Source organism: Micromys minutus (assembly GCF_963924665.1).
Source record: "Micromys minutus genome assembly, chromosome: 26".
Classification (NCBI taxonomy): domain Eukaryota; kingdom Metazoa; phylum Chordata; class Mammalia; order Rodentia; family Muridae; genus Micromys; species Micromys minutus.
The window spans coordinates 12,394,734-12,412,666 of NC_137961.1; the positions used below are offsets into that span (position 1 = coordinate 12,394,734).

Below are 17,933 nucleotides of genomic sequence, written 5' to 3' on the forward strand. Positions count from 1 at the left end.
TTGCAAGGGATAAAAAAATGGCTGTACAGAGAACAATGTTGTTAGAAGGGAGTAAAATAGGCTCTATTGCAGAAGTGAAGTGGAACAGAGTTTATCTAGCCTTACTCAGTCCGTGGATCATACATTTTAAGAGTAAAAACAACCTTTGTGTAACACACAAACACACACACACACACACACACACACACACACACACACACACACACACACACACTGAAAGGACAAATACAAAACTTAAAAGTATAAGGTAATCATGTGGTTGAATCCATTAAGTTTGTAATTTCCTGCTTCATTAACCATGTACATACTTCCTACCAATGTTTCTCACAGGGAAGACATAAGCATGTCCTTTTCACATTGTAATGATGGTGGCAAGCCCAGATCATACCTTGGAAGTATCCTCACACTCATCTTCATGTACTGAGCTGGAAGGCGAAGGGGTTGCAGACTTGCTTCCAGGGGGAGAAGGAGAGTTGTGGGGGACATTGGTTCCGCCCATGTTCAAGCCTAACTGTGCACTCAGCTGTGACTGGTTGATGGTGGTCAGCTGACCATGTGGCATCATGCTTGCCTGCTGTCTGATGTCTGCAGGCTGGCCTCTCGGCCTCATGGCTGCCATCTGAGGATGGGAACTGTACTGAGCTCCTTCTGCATTTCCCATATCTTGCATCTAAAATGAATGAACATATATACACATTTTTAGAAACATGTTTCTTAAATGGTTTCATTTATTTATTTATTTATTTACTTACTTATTTATTTTATATTTAAGTTTTGACTTTTTGACAAAGGATCTCGCTGTGTCAGCTCAGGCTACCATGGACTTTATACTGCTCATGGAATTCATGCTTCTTCTGCTTCAGCTCATGTAGTTCTGAGGTTGGGGGTGAATGCTATTGGGACCAGCTTAGAAAAGTTTCTTTAACTTGTATATGGTGGGATGTGCCTCTAAGCAGTATACACATTAATTTCCTCTGTAGTATAATAATTATAACATATACATTACCTTAAAGATTACCAAAAATAGATCTTGAAAATTAGCTCACCAGTTTCAGCCTGTGCCTGGAGCTGACCCGGTGCCAGAGCATTTTGAACCCAGACACTGCTGGAAGAGAGCCAGTCTCACAGGAGTTCTGACACATCTAAGAGCACAAATGAGACCACAACATCTGCTCATTTTCTTGGCCCAAAACAAGCTTACCTGGAGCCCTCAGGACACAGGAACCAAGAAGAAGTTTTGAACATAATTCTTCCGGTTTTTGTTTGTGCCCTGTGATGACCCTGTGCCACAACTATCTCTACCCAAACCCTATTGAGAGAGAACTGGTCCCCCAATAGTGCTGACACACAGACTTACAGAAGGGTCCAGCCACTGTCAGAATCAGCAAGATCAACTAACACCAGTGATATGAAGATGGCAAGAGGCAAGTTAAAAACCTAAGCCACAGAAACCAAAAGCATGTGGCATTATTAGAACCCAGCTTCTCCACTACAGCAAATCTTGGATACCCCAACACACCAGAAAAGCAAGATTCTGATTGAAAATAAAAAACTCATGATGATGTTAGAGAACTTTAACAAGGTCCTAAATAACTCCCTTAAAGAAATACAGAACAACACAGGTAAACACTTAGAATTTCTTAAAGAGGAAACAAACAAACAAACAAACAAACAAAACCACAAAAATCCTTTAGAGAATTACTGGAAAACATGGGCAAACAGGTGAAGGAATTGAACAAAAACCATCCAGGATCTAAAAATGAAAATAGAAACAATAAAGAAATCACAAAAGGGAGACAACACTAGAGATAGAAAACCTAAGAAAGAGATCAGGAGTCATAGACACAAGCATCACCAAGAGAATACAAGAGATGGAAGAGAGAATCTCAGGGCCAGAAGATACCTTAGAAGACATTGACACAATTGTCAAAGAAAATGCAAAATGCAAAAAACTCCTACCCAAAACATTCAGGAAATCCAGGACATAATGAGACGATCAAACCTGATAATAATAGGTATAGAAGAGAGAGAAGATTCCAAACGTAAAAGGCCAGTAAATATCTTCAACAAAATTATAGAAAAAACTCCTCTAACCTAAAGAAATATATTCCCATAAACATACCAGAAATCTACAGAATTCCAAATTGAAAAAGAAATTCCTCTAGTCACATAATAGTCAAAAAACATCAAATTCACAAAACAACAACAACAAAAAAACAATATTAAAAACAGTAAGAGAAAATGGTCAAGTAACATACAAAGGGAGACCTATCAGAATCACATCAAACATTTCAACAGACACTAGGAAAGCTAGAAGATTTTGGGCAGATGTCACCAGATATGAAGACAAAGGGCAGCCTAGGCTATTATATCTAGCAAAACTCTCAATTAACATCAATAGAGAAACCAAGATATTCCAGGACAAAATCAAATTTACACAATATATTTTCACAAATTCAGCTCTACAAAGGATAATAGATGAAAAACTCCAACACAAGGAGAAAAACCATACCCTCCAAAAAGCAAGAAAGTAATCTCTTAACTAACCAAAAAGAAGACAGCCACACAAACATAGTTCCACCTCTAACAACAAAAATAACAAGAAATCTTGGTCTCTAATATCTCTCAAGATCAATGGACTCAATTCGCCAATAAAAAGACATAGACTAACAGACTGGATACATACATAGAACCCAACATTTTGTTGCATATGAGAAACACTATCTCAGGGAACAAGTCTAGAAAATAATTTTCTAAGCAAATGGTCCCAAGAAACAAGCTGGAGTAGCCTTTCCAATAAAACCCAATTTCAACCAAAAACTATCAAAAAAGATAAGGAAGAATACTTTTTCTCATCAAAGAAAAAATCCACCAAGATGAAATCTCATTCTGAATATCTATGCTCCAAATGCAAAGGCACCTACATTTATAAAAGAAACTTTGCTAATGTTCAAAGCTTACATTGCACCTTACACAGTAATTGTGGGAAACTTCAATAAAATTCTCGAAAACCAAATCCAAGAACACATAAAAAAGGCTTCATTACGATCAAATAGTCTTCATCCCAGGGATGCAAGGATGGTTCAATATGTGGAAATCTATCAATGTAATCCACTATAGGAACAAACTCAAATTAAAACAAAACAAAACAAAAACAAAAACAAAAAAAAACCACATGGTCATCTCATTAGGTCCTGAGAAAGCATTTGACAAAATTCAACACCCCTCCATTTTAAAAGTCTTGGAAAGATCAGAATTCAAGGCCCATACTCAAACATAGTAAAAACAATATATAGCAAACCAGCAGCCAACATGCTGATAGAAGCCTATGTCTTCTGAGATGCTCAGACAGAGCGTGACAAATACAGAGGAGGATGCTTGCAGCCAACCACAGAACTGAGAACGGGGGTCCTTAATGGAGGAGTTAGAAAAAGAATTGAAGGAGTTGAAGGGGTTTGCAACCTCATAAGAGCAACAATACCAATCAACCAGAGGTCCTAGAGATTAAACCACTATCCAAAGAGTACACATGCATAGACCCATGGCTCCAGCTGCACATGTAGCAGAGGATGTCCTTGTTGGGCATCAATGGGAGGAGAAGCCTTTGGCCCTGCCAAGGCTCCAGGCCCCAGTGAAGGGAAATGTCAGGGCTGGAAGGTGGGAGTGTTGGGTGGGTAGATGAACACTCTCATAGCAGCAGGAAAGGGGAGAATGGGATAGTGAGTATGTAGGGGGATCTGGGAAATTGGATAGCATCTTAAATGTAAATAAAATATATCCAATAAAATCAGTTTAAATAAAAAAGAAACGAAAAATAGCTCAGTTGTAGTTCTTGACTAGAATGGACAAGGGCCTGGGTTCTAATATCATTATCACAATCAACCAACCCCAACCATATTTTGATCATTGGGTGAACATTCCATTTCATCACCCAAGACCAGGTCAATATACTCATATTTTTGTTTTTATACATACACATCTTATTGGCTTATATTTACACATTATAACATTGTATTTATTTACTGGATGAAGGTATAACCATGCTTGTTTTTTTCAGAAGGATGGTCCAAATTTCCAAGTCATTTGTCATTTTTCGCATCACAACGACCCACTAAGCCCTCTATTTTAATTCTAATCATTTAAGGAAGGTTTTAGAAGACAATAAGAGAATGAACATTCTCAGTCTATTATTTCTTGAGAGTTTCATACATGGGTACACTGTACTTACATTACTTCTTCCCATTGCTACCATCTCCCCATTCCCTATCTATTATAACACACACACACACACACACACACACACACACACACACACACACACATACACACACACATACACACACTTACATGCATACACACACACACACACACACACACACACATGCGCACACACACACGCACACACACCACAAATGTATATCTTTATAAAACTTGACAATTCCATTTACTGTTGCTTTTATGTCCGGTGGGGATCAGATAACCTATCCTGGATATCCCTTGAGAAAACTAACTGTCCTTGCCTCAGAAGCCACTGAGCACCAGGAGCTCTTTATTTAAGGATGGTGTTTTGTGATTTTCCTCCAAGTTTTTGGGTATGTCGTCTGCTGTGATTATCATTCATATCCTGCTTAGACAGTCACAGTGAGATTTCAGGGTTGCAGTTATACGTTCTGCAGGTTCTCTGGTTTCATTAACCCTTTATCGGATAGCCAGAATGATCCCCTAACTACCTTCCTCAGAATGCTTATGGACAGGTATGACCCGAATGATTAATTGTCGCAGTGACTTGGCCCCACGGACAGATTTGAATAGAAGGCTCTAAAACTGCAAGGTCCCCATATTAATCCACTCTGCTATCAGGGTGACTGCTTTCCAGCCTTAAGGAGACTCCCTCTTGTAAGTTAAGCGATGACTTTTGTCTCTGTAGGATTAAAATGAAACGCATTGGGAGATGAAGTGCTTAGCGTTATCTAGAGGTCAAATGCATCTTGTAAGAGGAAAGTGGTGGATTTCACTTAGCATTTCTCTAGCAGATCCACACCTACGGCATAGGTGATGGTCCTAGTGAGTATTGCTGTGGCTTGTTTAACTCCCTACGAGAAAGAAGGCTTGATGAAAAAGTGCTCACCGGTGAGAGAACAAGAAAGAAGAATTTCGATGAAGATACAGTGAAAGACTTGATAGTTGAAGACGGGCATGGAACGGAAAACTAATTAATTCTATTTGCTGTTGCGTAACAAAAAAGATTCTACACAGACTGAGATGCTTAGAAGTTACTGGGCTAAAATGTTATTAGGCCCTGAAAATATCGAGAGGGCGGGCTAGGTCTTTGCTCTTGTTTCTTTTGTATAGCAGCAATATTATTTTTCTCCCAGTGTGCACATGCCAATTCATAGCACTAAGAAGGGAAGCTGAGTGTACGGATTCTGAGGCTGTGCAGGTGTGGAGCCCATGTTCGTGCTTTCTGACAGGCCTTTTGTTGGACCATTTCACCCTCTGGCTGTTCCCCAGCTCTGGGCCAAGGCTCCACGGTTGAGCCTGGGGTCTCAGCCCTTGCTTTCTTGTTGACAAAGCTGAGGTTGGTTCCCCAAGTTTTCTAACTTCCTGGTCTGAACCAGCATTTACTTCCAAGACCACAAACTGCATAGCACTACTTTTTTAAAGGCAAATCCCATGATCGGTCAAGGGAGAGATAGTCACGGACATTCTGCCGTTTGTTTTCAGAGGGTACCCACATAATCAGAACTGACATTGAAAACAAGAGGGAACATGAACTAATTTTTGAAAGGCTTACTCTCAAGTGTATTGAGCTTCTTAGCCGCTCTTACAGCTTTAATTATGGGTTTGGAAAAGTGGCCGCCTGCGAAGCACTGTCCTAAAGCACAGCCTGTTCTAATCCAGCCTTGGCGACCTAGAATTAGGACTTGCTAGACCAGACGAGTCAGACTTTAACTTAAACATCTTTCTAACAAAGTGGAACAACTTGATACCGTGATTCCTTCTGCCCAAGCAACCTCTGGTTCCACAGCAGGTGCCTCGCGTGGCGTGCTTTGAGCCATTTTTTAATCTCATCTGTGCAGAAATCTGGTAGTTTCAGCTTGGTGCTCCAGGATTATGTCTAAATTGATTTTCACAGGGAGCCTCCAGACTCATGGCCTTGCAGGGTTCCTCTCAGAGGGTTAATCTCCCTTCCAGAGCATCATTGTCCTGCACTGTTTTGCAAAATATCCGTTTTCTTATGGTAATTTGTGTTATTCTAGGTCTGCATTCTTGTCCTTGCCTTAAAAAGCAAATATCCTTCGTCATGGTGGAGCAAAGGATCATGTGGGTAAAAAGTCACCATGCCATCAGTGGTGTCAGGCTAGGCAGAGATTTTTCACACAGCACCAGGCAGGAATAAGGGAGAGACCATCACGAACTCTTCAGGACCCTAGTGCTCATATAGAATGGAATGGTGGCACCACCATGCCCTTCCTGATTAGGAGAAGTACAGGAATGCTGTACTGCTTTCATGGGAACCATCTGAGTTTTAATTATGACTGTTTAATGTGGGGGAGGGGAGAATTAAGGTGGAAGATGTCTCATTATAAAACCTAATTTCTGACCTCACACAAGCCAGCAAAGACCTCTGTTACCAGTCACCACCCGAAGTGCACCCGCTGGTTGTTACTCCATGATGTCAGATAAGAAATACCAACCCAGCTTGTTTTTTGTTATCCCCAAATTTTAAATTTATAGTGAACACGTTGCTACAGTCTCACTTAGTAGTGTTTTTTTTTTTCTTCTGTGTTTCTTTTCTCGTTCCCGCTGTTGAAATTGTTGGGTGGTGGTTAGGGCCGGAGGAAACGTTGGGACTAATATGCAGTGCTCTGGCGTGGGTGAAAGTACAGTGAGCAGAAGGGGGCTTCGGCTTTGATTGATGTGTGGCTTTGAAGCATGGTCTTCAATGCTACCGTCTCTTCTGACTTGTCACACTGAGGCTGTCCTCGCTAAAGGTCATTTGAACAGAATGTAGAGGTGTTTTGGTCAGGTACGGTTCCCATTGATGGGGCTGGCTCCATGCATAGGGCATGGCACATCCTAATCATTTGGGCGATTTTATTTGCTAAACCCTAGCACGCAAAGGCATCAGAGGAGATGTCTAATGCATGTATTTCTCACTCTTGTAAAAATAGGATTAGGAAACTTTACATTAGCTTGTCTAAAAGTCCTATCTATCCCTGGTATTTAACTTCCTATTTATTTCTCCATTTGGGAAATACACTTGATCTGAGAAAAGACTGGATTTCCTTATTCTGCAAACTAGATTGTGTTGTTTCTTTGACTTTTCCCAGTTGTTATTGTACAGTTTTCATACTCGTGGGACCACAAATGTCAGTTGAAATAAAGGATGAAGATGATAGCGATGAAGGGGAATTTCATATGCACCTCCTCAAAGCCTTTTTCCAATAAATGAAAACCCAACGTTCCATCAGAAACAGATGTAAGAGCAGAGCAGACACTGTCCATCTATTCTGCCTGTGTCCTGCTTTGTGATCTATCTTCTAACTTGCATGGCACACTCCTACAACAGAAGTGTTCCACGTGGAAGTCAGCGGGAAACACTAGGTACAAAACTTGACACACCTCTCAGCGTGTGTGAGTCCTTTGAAATCTTTGAAAATGGAAGGAATAGCATAGGCCCATGTTGCCAACCTAGGACTATAGTTGTTAAACATTATTTTGGTGTGACGGGAGCTCCTCTCTCCTTCCAGAAAATACTCGTAATAGTGTTGGCACTATACAGTGTACTCTAGAAGAATACAGAACATTTGAGCTTTGCTGTTGGTGTTCAAAGCTGTGTGTGGAAACCAGGATTCTCATGTCTGCTGTTTCTTTGAACACCAGCATCCTTCCCAGTCCAATGTGGGAGCCTGGAATGCTGGCATTATGTCTGCCTCTAGCAGACAATCTATATTGAAACAGTTGTACCCATAAAACTCTAACGACACCTCGTCTCTCTGCTCAGATCCAGCTGTTTAAGTGAACAGCAGTTGGTGAACAGAGCTCCGGAGCAGGAGCAGGGCTAGCCCCAAGGCCTTCTCTGCTAATATGGTTTACCAGCTGCTGCATTCTGTGGTCTATGCAGGCAACTCCTGGATTTGTGCCAGATCCAACTGGAGCAAGGGAACATGAAGAATCTCTGAAGCTCTGTGCTCACCCCTGTCTGTCAACGTTTGACATTTTTTGCTGTGGAGTGCTTTACCCAGAGCCATGAAGAGACCCTACTGGCATTGGCTGTGACAAGTGCTTGCTCCCAACCTCTTTTATGTATGGACATCATCAAACAGAAACCGTTCTTAGCATCTAGGAAAAGCTTCAGAGTCTTGCTCTGGGTTGTCCATGCAGTCCTGCATGATTAATTAGGGCTGGAAGGCCAGACAGTTTCAGTTTTTTTCTAAGGAATGATACACTGTAAGAGTCTATGAGAAGAATGTAAATGTTGGTATTATTTAAATCCACAATTTGATTACATATTTTGGTGAGGATTCAATTAATATGTAAATGTATGTATCAAAACAAATGTGTGGGTAAATTTAATAATTACATTTTACTTATTATTCACATAAGTACATTTCTGTGAGAGACATTAATTATTTGTCTAAACAAGTTAAATTACCCTAATGTGATGTCTTTGAATATTCTATTAATTATTTGGGTATGTATAATTTATACAAATATCAACATTTTGCTATTAGGTATTTGACACTAAATACTGATATTGTTAAAAAAGAAAAATCCCTAAATACCACACAAATCATATTTATAAAAATGAATAAAAATAACTTTTAAAGGAAGAGTAGAACATTTGAATGGAAACATTTTTATCAAAAAAAAGTGTAAAGTTTAAATTAACTTGATTTCCACGCTAAACTTCCAAAACCAAGCTTGCTTTTGAATTTAGTATTTTTACTTTTTGCTTTTCTTTCAAAGGACAGTAGGAACTCTACTAGGATTCAGATCTATTTCCAGTTCCCCAATATGAGATGCATGTAGATAAGACAGACAGATACTGTGAGGAATCAATCCATCAGATGATACATCTCTGAGACACTGCTCTCTCTAGAACCATCACCATGGGGGGACATCTAAACCTGTGCTCAAGAAACACAGGTCTATGCTGATATGAGCCGCCTCTGCTCCTTCAGCCCAAGGTCAGACTCACTCATGAAAGGGAACCTCATTACTCAAGAGACTTTGTACATGAGAGACAAACATTACTGAAGAGTATTACAAGAACAACTGAACATACTTTGACTTTTTTCAAATCATCTTTGAAAAACCTTCTCCCACAAGATGACCCAAATAGACCCTAAAGGATACAGAAAACTGGGCAAAGGAAGACCTTCTCTCTGCACTGTCCACACTGGGCCCTGGCTTTTCTCTGTAGAGTGTGACTTCTGTTTCTCTCACAAGCAAACATGGAAAGAACAATCTTTGTTACTCTCACAAATATGTCCAGATTCCTTGCATCAAAAAGGCAACCTGATAGTTTTTGCAATTGACAGGTCCTCTCAGGCTTAGGTTTTGCATGCTTGATGTTCTACTCATGCAGCCATTTTTGTAGGTCATGGAGCTTTTAGGAAGTAAGGCCTAACTGCTGAGGTAGCTTGGTGGGGATGAGCCTTTGATGTCTATGCAATGTACACATCCAGTAACTGTCTGTTCCCTTTTTATCCCAACTGCCACCATATGAATGTATATGCCCAGGCACTGTGACCTGTGTCATGCTTTCTTACCAGGACGTCCTAAAACTGTGAGCCAACTGCAACTTTCCAACAGGTGTTGGAAAGCTGTTGTAACAGGCGTCTTGTCACAGAAATGAGAAGAGCAATTAACACACATAGCCTTTCTCCTTTTATTTGACTTCTCCTCCTCGTTGTCGTCGTCGTCGTCGTCGTCGTCTTCTTCTTCTTCTTCTTCTTCTTCTTCTTCTTCTTCTTCTTCTTCTTCTTCTTCTTCTTCTTCTTCTTCTTCTTCTTCTCCCTCTTCTCCCTCTTCCCCCCTTCTCCTTCTCCTTCCCCTTCCCCTTCTTCTCCCCCTTCTCTTTCTTCTTCTTCATCTTCTTTAGGTAAATGGTTGCTATCCTGGAGACACTACTCATTATCAGCTTGCCTCTATTTCCAGTGAACTATCGTAGTTCTTAATTGCTTGGCCTAGATTTTCACCTTTGAAAAGGGAGGGCTTTTCATATTCTTACTACGCACTGGTCTTGATTCCTGACAAACTGAACGTGGCCAACTTGTCTGTGACCTTTGCTGTATGCAGCTCAATTTGCAGTCTGGGAAACACAAAGCAACACAGCGAGTGTTGTTGGTTCTATGGCAATGAATCTCAAGGCAAAACGAGGAGACATGAAAACTGAGTATTTGCCTTCAAGTACCTCACTGTGGGGATTAACTATGGTAGAAGAGCGTTTTCCCAAGATCGAACTTAGTTTCCTGTTTGGGGCTTGTGCTGAAGTCTTATCACTGTGGCTTTCTTTCACGAGTTCCAGTTCATGGAGAACTGTTGACACATACCATGCAGACAAGGGCTGCATCTGTGGGGACTGTCCCTAGAATAAGTCAGGAAGCTTATGGCCAAACTGCACAGGGTACTACTGTGAGAAAGTAAATAGGTTCCACTGAGGCTGAATTTTTAAAGCTTGGTTTTAACGGTTCCATGATAAGGCTAAATGGGTACCTGCCTAACAGAATGTTTAGCAAAAATTGTAATGTGAATAAAGGCACCATGACTCAGAGTCCATCCTTCCCATTCACAAATCATGGCCATACCCCCTCTCCTGTGCAATACCACCAAGGCTAGGTGGTCAGAGGTTGTGCCTTTTTAGCATCTAGTTATCAACTGTTTTGGACTTGGGTTGAGAAAACCCATTTCCAGATGTTTCGTATGGATACTAGTCATCTCGTCTCCCAGTGTGATTTTGAAACTATTGTTAAGCTTGATGAAGCTTCAGTGGCCATTGGGGCTCTTCTGTTTAGCACAACTAAGGGAAACATGAAAACTGCATGTTGCTCCAAACAGAAGTTCATTTCATTTCAGGACATAATGGCTCTCGGGTCTTGTCTAAAACAATCTGGGCACCGTGTGATCTATCTTCTGTTTCCCAAGACTTGCGAACAACCAGTTTCTACAAGACTGTATCACTGTGACAGTAAGTTTCTATAGATCTGCTGTTGGTACCCTTTCGATTAGTCATGAATCAGTTCCTTTGTGTATCTCATGCCTTTTGTATGTGTCTTACAAAGTGTGGGCAGTGCTTTGCTCTAAAAATGTGTCACCTTGAATCAAATGTATCTCACAATGATCATGTCTGTTCACATCACCTTAACTTTAATGCGCAGAGATAGGGGAGAATAATGGTATGTTTTTGTCTTTTTTTTTCCAGGATACTTTCTAGGACTGTGAGCATTGTAACCTGAGGTACCAGGCGAGGAGGAATTGGGAGGTCCTCTGAGACTCTGCCCTGTGAGTGGTAGCTTACTTCTCAGAACTGGCTCTGCCTGCTCATGGCCGCCTGCACCAGGCAAAACAGCACTCCGAGCTATATTTGGATCCTATTAACTTGGATTCTCATCTTTTCCACTGGGATGTTGATGGGATGCTGGTAGAAATGGAGATGTGCGTGGCATGTTGCCCTTTTCACAGCAGTTCAGGGCAGGGACACTGGAGTTCATCTGGAGGCCCTTTAGTCACTGAAAGCACACAGCACCCATCTTAAAAGCACATCCTGGGAAACAGAATTAGCACTCTGCTCGCAGGAAAGAGCTTCTTGGGCAGTTTTTGTATGTTTCCAGCTTATTAAAAATTTTGAAGAAAAGTGCTGCTTTAAATTATCCTTTTATTATGGAACCCATCCAATAATCCTTTTAATAATATATTATAAAACATTAAACTAGCATGAAACCCAGATAGAAAAAGGCTAGAAATTCTGTTCTGTCAAGCATAGTATTAATAACTTGGGGAAAAAAAAATCAGTCCTAGAAAATTATAACTCCTTCGGTTCCTTTAAAGTGACTGACTCTGTAAGTGACCTTAAGCTCCTTTAAAACAATTATGATTCAAATATTTGCCTTCCAAAATTTTATAGCCTGTTAGATAATTGCATGAATGTAGTTATGTAGAGTCTGTTTCTTGCTATACCTGTTAATTCCAACACTTCATTCATTTATAGTTTTACATACTTTGAGTCATATAAAGTCAAGGTCTCAAAACTAATCATAAAAAAACACTGACAGCTATTCATGCTAACATAATAATACTTTCTTTAAAACAACTACCAATAAATTTCATTATAAGAAGTTATTAAAAGGGTTAAAAACCGATTAAATGTCAAAGAATTTGCTTGACTCAAACTTCTAATAAAGAAAGAGAATAGGCTTTCTTTCTAAATTATTTAAATCTTTACTGACTGTGCAGTGAACCATGAAATTAGAAAAAAGTGTCATTAGAAATGTTCACTGGTTTTTATAAAAGTTGGAGAACAGAATGTATCAAGACATAGTGTTTAACAAGACTAGAACAGCAAGTTTCTAATCCGAAATATACGGATTCTCCGGATAGAAAGGTCATAATTAAAGCTATGCTGTAAGATGGTGTTAATAAAATTGTGACTACAGAAGCTCCCATGTTCATTTTGGAAGATACATGGTTTAATTTTAATTTGGAAAAATATCCTCAATATTTTTTGTTCTTCTATGTCCAGTAAAGAGACTTAATCAATGATTAGTTTTTAATAGTGGCTAATTTTGAACTAGTGTTAGCTCGAATTAACCATAATTTATAGTTTTATCACTTACCAAATGCACACTGAAATTAGAGACTTATGATCTAAAGAGTTCAAAATCATAATGCTATAAACTTGTATGTCAGGTTAAAAAAATAAAATGGGTAGAAGCTATATTCTCTCTTTTCCATCCATTCATTTTCTCTCTTTTTTTTCTTTCTTTTTTTTTATTGAGACAGTTTTTACTTTGCAGCCATAGGTAGCCTGTAACTTGCTACACAGATTAGCCTGGCTTCTAACTCACAGAGATTCACCTCTCTGCTTCTGGGCTGCTGGGATTAATGTGTGCACCATGATGTCTGGCTCTGATCGCAATTATTAATAACACAACAAACATAGATTTTCATGATTCCTAACAAACAGTATTTAGTACTTATGGGTTAAATGGTATGAATCCAGTTTCTCATCCAATATCAGTCTCCTCATTGGTCATTCTTGGACTTAAGTAGTCATGGTTCTAAGGTCTTGTATAAATAATAGAGAATACCCACATATAATTATTACATACTAAGCAGAGTGCTCGACATTGAGGGGCACCACACTCTTGATCCCTAGAACAGCTGGGGAGACTACCACCATCATTAGTCACACAGTACCATGAAAACGCAACGATGCAGAGAGGGTGTTCTGAAGTCCTCTTTTAGGTGAGATTAATCACAAGCTGTCTGATCTCCAAACTTGACCATAAACCATGACATCAAAACTTGTCACTTAGTGTATGAGCTCATACTGACAGGTTCTTATAACAAGAGGTGGCTGGAAGGACTTGCCAGTGAAGGTACAGCTGGAACACAGAGCTACCCAATCGAAGGCACTGATTCCTTGTGTAGAAAATTTGATGTAAATTTCTTTTTCTAGACACTCTGCCTGGTACTGAAGGGGACCCTAGGAAAATAAAGGCAGATAAGCATCCTGTGTTCAAGACTCCCAGGCAGCCAGAAATGTACATTGGAGGAGTATATTGTTCTGATCAAAAGTACAATAGAAGTGCAGGGACCACTGTTCCAATGGAGACATTACACCAAAGTAAGACCACAGTAAGCAAGTAAGCTCAGCTGGTAGCGAGGAGTTCTATTGGACTTGTGAGTCTACTCTATTCAGTGTTTGAGCAGTGAACTCCAGATGCAGGGAAGCCTGAAAAAAATCACTGCTGTATCATTGTAAGCTTGCAGAACTGTGTGTGATGGTCACACCAGAGGAAGGAAAAATACAAATGGCTTCTCTAAGGGTTCAGGTGTGTTTTTTGACACAACATTGAAGCTAATGTCCAATACAAATGCAGTTAAACATCCATGATATGTCATGTGAATATTTCCTGAAACCACAACTTTAGTAAGATCCCCAAAATTTTCCCAAGAAAGGGGGTATCTTGTTCAGTGCCATCCTTCTTACATTGAATATCCAAGTACTCCTTTTGTTTTATTGTCTCAACTTGTTCTTGACTGTCTCCTCCACTTTTCTGATTCAGAAAATATCACATGATTTCTGATAAAAGGATGGGACTGTGTCATCTTCCTGGGTACTGGATGAGTGTAAGGCTAGACACAATCATCTCTGATAGCCTGCAGTGCTGTGACTGTGGGATGTGGGACAGACCAGATTAATTCCATGAGGATATGGGGATACATCCCTCCTGGTAAAGTTGTTCTGGGTTTAAAGTATTCTGTAGGAAGAAAATGGAAGTATGTGGCATGGTAGGAGAGAAGAAACAAGGCAGCTGTCAGGAAGGGGCTCGTTTGTATGGATTCCTAATGGATATTTTAAGAGGAACATTTTAATCAGAAGAACAACTTAATTAATTGTCTTATTTTTCTTACATTGTAATAATAGCAGTGACTTAACACCTCACTCAAACTGTTTTTAGAAGTTTTAGAAGAGATCTAATATCTATTTGAGTTCAAATCCACATTGTGTACCAAGAGAAGTACTTCAACAGGAAGATTCCACACAGTTAAGGACTACTAAACTCAGCCATTCAGAGGACTTTGGAGAGCGATACAGCCACCAAGTGCTAATGAAGTCCAGCAGGGGCAGAGGCTTGGCTATTAAAAAGGATGGTACTCTAGGGTCTGAATAATTGTTAGACTATGACCAAAAAGTTCAAAGCCATGGAAATAAATTTCTTAGTAATATTTATTAAGAGAACTTGACTGGATCAAATGCAGAATCTGGGACGAATGCTTTACTATGTGTTCTTTTGCAAATAAGTATTTATGCTTTCTGGTCTTTTCATGAGCAGTGATAAGAGTCAATCTCAGTTTAGGTAAATTTTTTCCTAAGTGACATCTTGGCTCCTGAAAAAAAAGTCAATTTATAGAATTACTATTTGAAATAGAATAGAATGAGAGTGTCTAATAATCAACCATATATATTGATACTTAACAATTGACCATTGTACATAGTCCATATACTTGTCACTTTTGCTGTCCCTTTATTCTGTTATAATAAAATAATCCAAATGCCAATGTCAAATTGAGTGGCTTTAAAAAAACATTAACTGCATGTTACTGCAAGGCAAGGAATTTCTTGCAGGTTATGAAAAATGCACTTTGCTTGTGGGTAAAATGTAGTTTAATGACATAGACATAACTTCATGGTACCTCTGTATTGTATTTGCAATTTTGTTTCTAAAACATATTTAACATCTCTAGCTTAATTATATGACCCTCAGTGACAGCTTCAATAAATAGGAAAAAAAATCTCAACTGATTAACTGAATAAATTGGGAGACATTTCTATTACAAACATATAATAAGTTTGGAACTGATTCTAAGTAACAAGAAAGAATATCGATCCAGCTGTTTTTAAAATTAAAGCCATCCAATCATTTATCTGCATCTACATTCCCAAAAGTTAATAGAATTTCCAGTACCTATTTATTTTCTGATGGAAATGACAAACTCATGACTTTTTGCAATAGTATATTATATTCCATTTCCTCTTTCATAGGTCAGGGTATTCTTGTTAAAGACTATATCTGCCTATCTCTTAAAAGGAAACAGGGAGGTATTTTAAAAAGTTATATGCCTTGCTTTCTGTTTTCTTAGATTTTTTTCCGCTTCTTTCTATGGGTGAAGCATGGATCTCAAAACAGATGTGTGTGTGTGTGGGGGGGGGGGCTAGCAGAGTAAAGTCCGTCTTCTGTGGTCTTACCCAAAGAAAATCTTCCTGGGGAGATCTTTTTTTTTCTCCACAGTTCATCAAGAGATCATCCTTCCCAACCTGGCATATTTTTGTGGCACAAACTCAATCTAGACACATTTCAGAGACGGTTTCGTGACCTTTAAGATGGACATGGACTTCGCCAAGATCATATTAGAGCATAAGTGATAGTATTCAGAAACTCCAGAGAAGGAACTGGAGTCTACATTTGTGATAGACTACGAGGCAGATCCCTGTGCCTACTGGACGAACTCAAGTTCGAGTAGTAAAGCACAGACCAAGTCTTGACTCCCTTTGTCAGCACTGTAAAACTCCCTGCCTGTGTCTATCACCAAACAGCAAGCTCTGTTTCAGTGAAGAAAAGGTCTCAGGGAGGAGCTTTAAGCAATGGCAGGGCAGCATCACGGGCTCAAGGGTCACGAACACCTACGGGATCTGGCCACTGCTCAGGAATTTCTTCTTGGTGTAAATCACACAGAAATGTCAGCTGACAGGGCAGCACGGCAACCAACTTTTTGGATGGAGGTATCAGTAAGGAAGCTGTTTCTTTTTGGTCCTGAATTATTCATTGATTAATAAAGACAAAGAAGGTAGGGGTTTTCTTTATCAGGCATGACAGGACATTGGTTAATGTCAAAATTCTTTCTCTTAAAGATATTTGAAAGGTACTTGAGAGTGCCATTTCAAAGATATCAAAACCTTACTTAGAATTTCTCAATTTCTTAATAACTTCAGAAATAAAGGATAAAAAATTTTTACAAAATAAACATGACACAATTTTAAGGATACAACTTAAGCAATGCTTAAAGAACTAGTTATTGGACATGTCAGGAAATAAGAATAATATAAAACCTGTCGCCCAAGTTTTCCCTCAGGAGGTTGGAGAAAGAAAACCAATTTACCATGAGCAAGTAGAAGGAAACAATACTGACCTCAGGATGTGGGAGAGGGGAACCAACAAAGCAAAAGTAGGTGCCATGGGAATCTGGAAAACTTCATATATTGTTCTAAAGATTTATTTGTTATGTATACAGTGTTCTGCCTGAATATATGCCTGTATGCCAGAAGAGGGCATCAGGTCTCATTACAGATGGTTATGAGGCACCATGTGGCTGCTGGAAATTGAACTCAGGACCTCTGGAAGAGAAGTCAGTGCTCTTAACCACTGAGCCATCTCTCCGGCCCACTAACAATATCTATTTCAAGTAGGCTAACTACCAACATGGCGAGAAGACAAACAAGGACTATCAGAAACAAAGAGGGACTGTCACAACTTATTCACAAAAAGTCTAATCAAAGGGGAAAAGTGAATGAACATGCTTACAATTTAAGATCTCATAGGATATACAAAAATCCACTGAAATAAGTCAAAACAAACAATACAGCCACTAAGAAGGAGATAACATGAACTACCCAATACCCATCAAGGCAAAAATGAATGGTAGTTAATAATCTTCCAGAAAGAAATCACCTTTCCCACTGATATTACCCAAAATTTATGGAAGAAATGGACCAAAGCTCTCCTAATACCTCCCCATATTAGAAGTAACTATTTATTCAGAATTTATTCTTTGAGAGCTGAGAGAAGAAAAATTACAGATCTGTGTCTCTCAGGAACGTAAATGCAAACAATAAAAATATTCACACATTTAAACCAAAATTACACAAATGACTTGCACTCCATAACCAAGTGGAATGTAAGATGTGTAAGAATAACTATAATTCACATATCTCTCTATAAAATCTGATGCATCAGTAAGATGAAATGGTATGATCACATCTGTATAGACAAAAAAAACACATGGTGAAGTCTAACAATTATTCTCAGCTTGATTGAATATTGATAGAAACTCTACAGTTAAAAATGCACTAATGAAACTGCCTGTAAGACTAGAAACAAGACAAGGACACCACCTCACCTCCAATGAGCAGTGCGTCGAAT

General features: G+C 39.3%; 1 protein-coding gene across 1 annotated transcript in view; it reads right to left on the reverse strand.

Annotated features, from left to right (window-relative positions):
• Positions 1–17,933, reverse strand: part of TOX (thymocyte selection associated high mobility group box) — a gene marked incomplete at both ends in the record, with an annotated part of 287,177 nt that overhangs the window by 45,921 nt on the left and 223,323 nt on the right. The window contains one exon of the mRNA XM_080938630.1: positions 389–670. Coding sequence (XP_080794756.1) covers positions 389–670 — 282 coding nt within the window. The remainder of the gene's footprint in view (positions 1–388; positions 671–17,933) is intronic.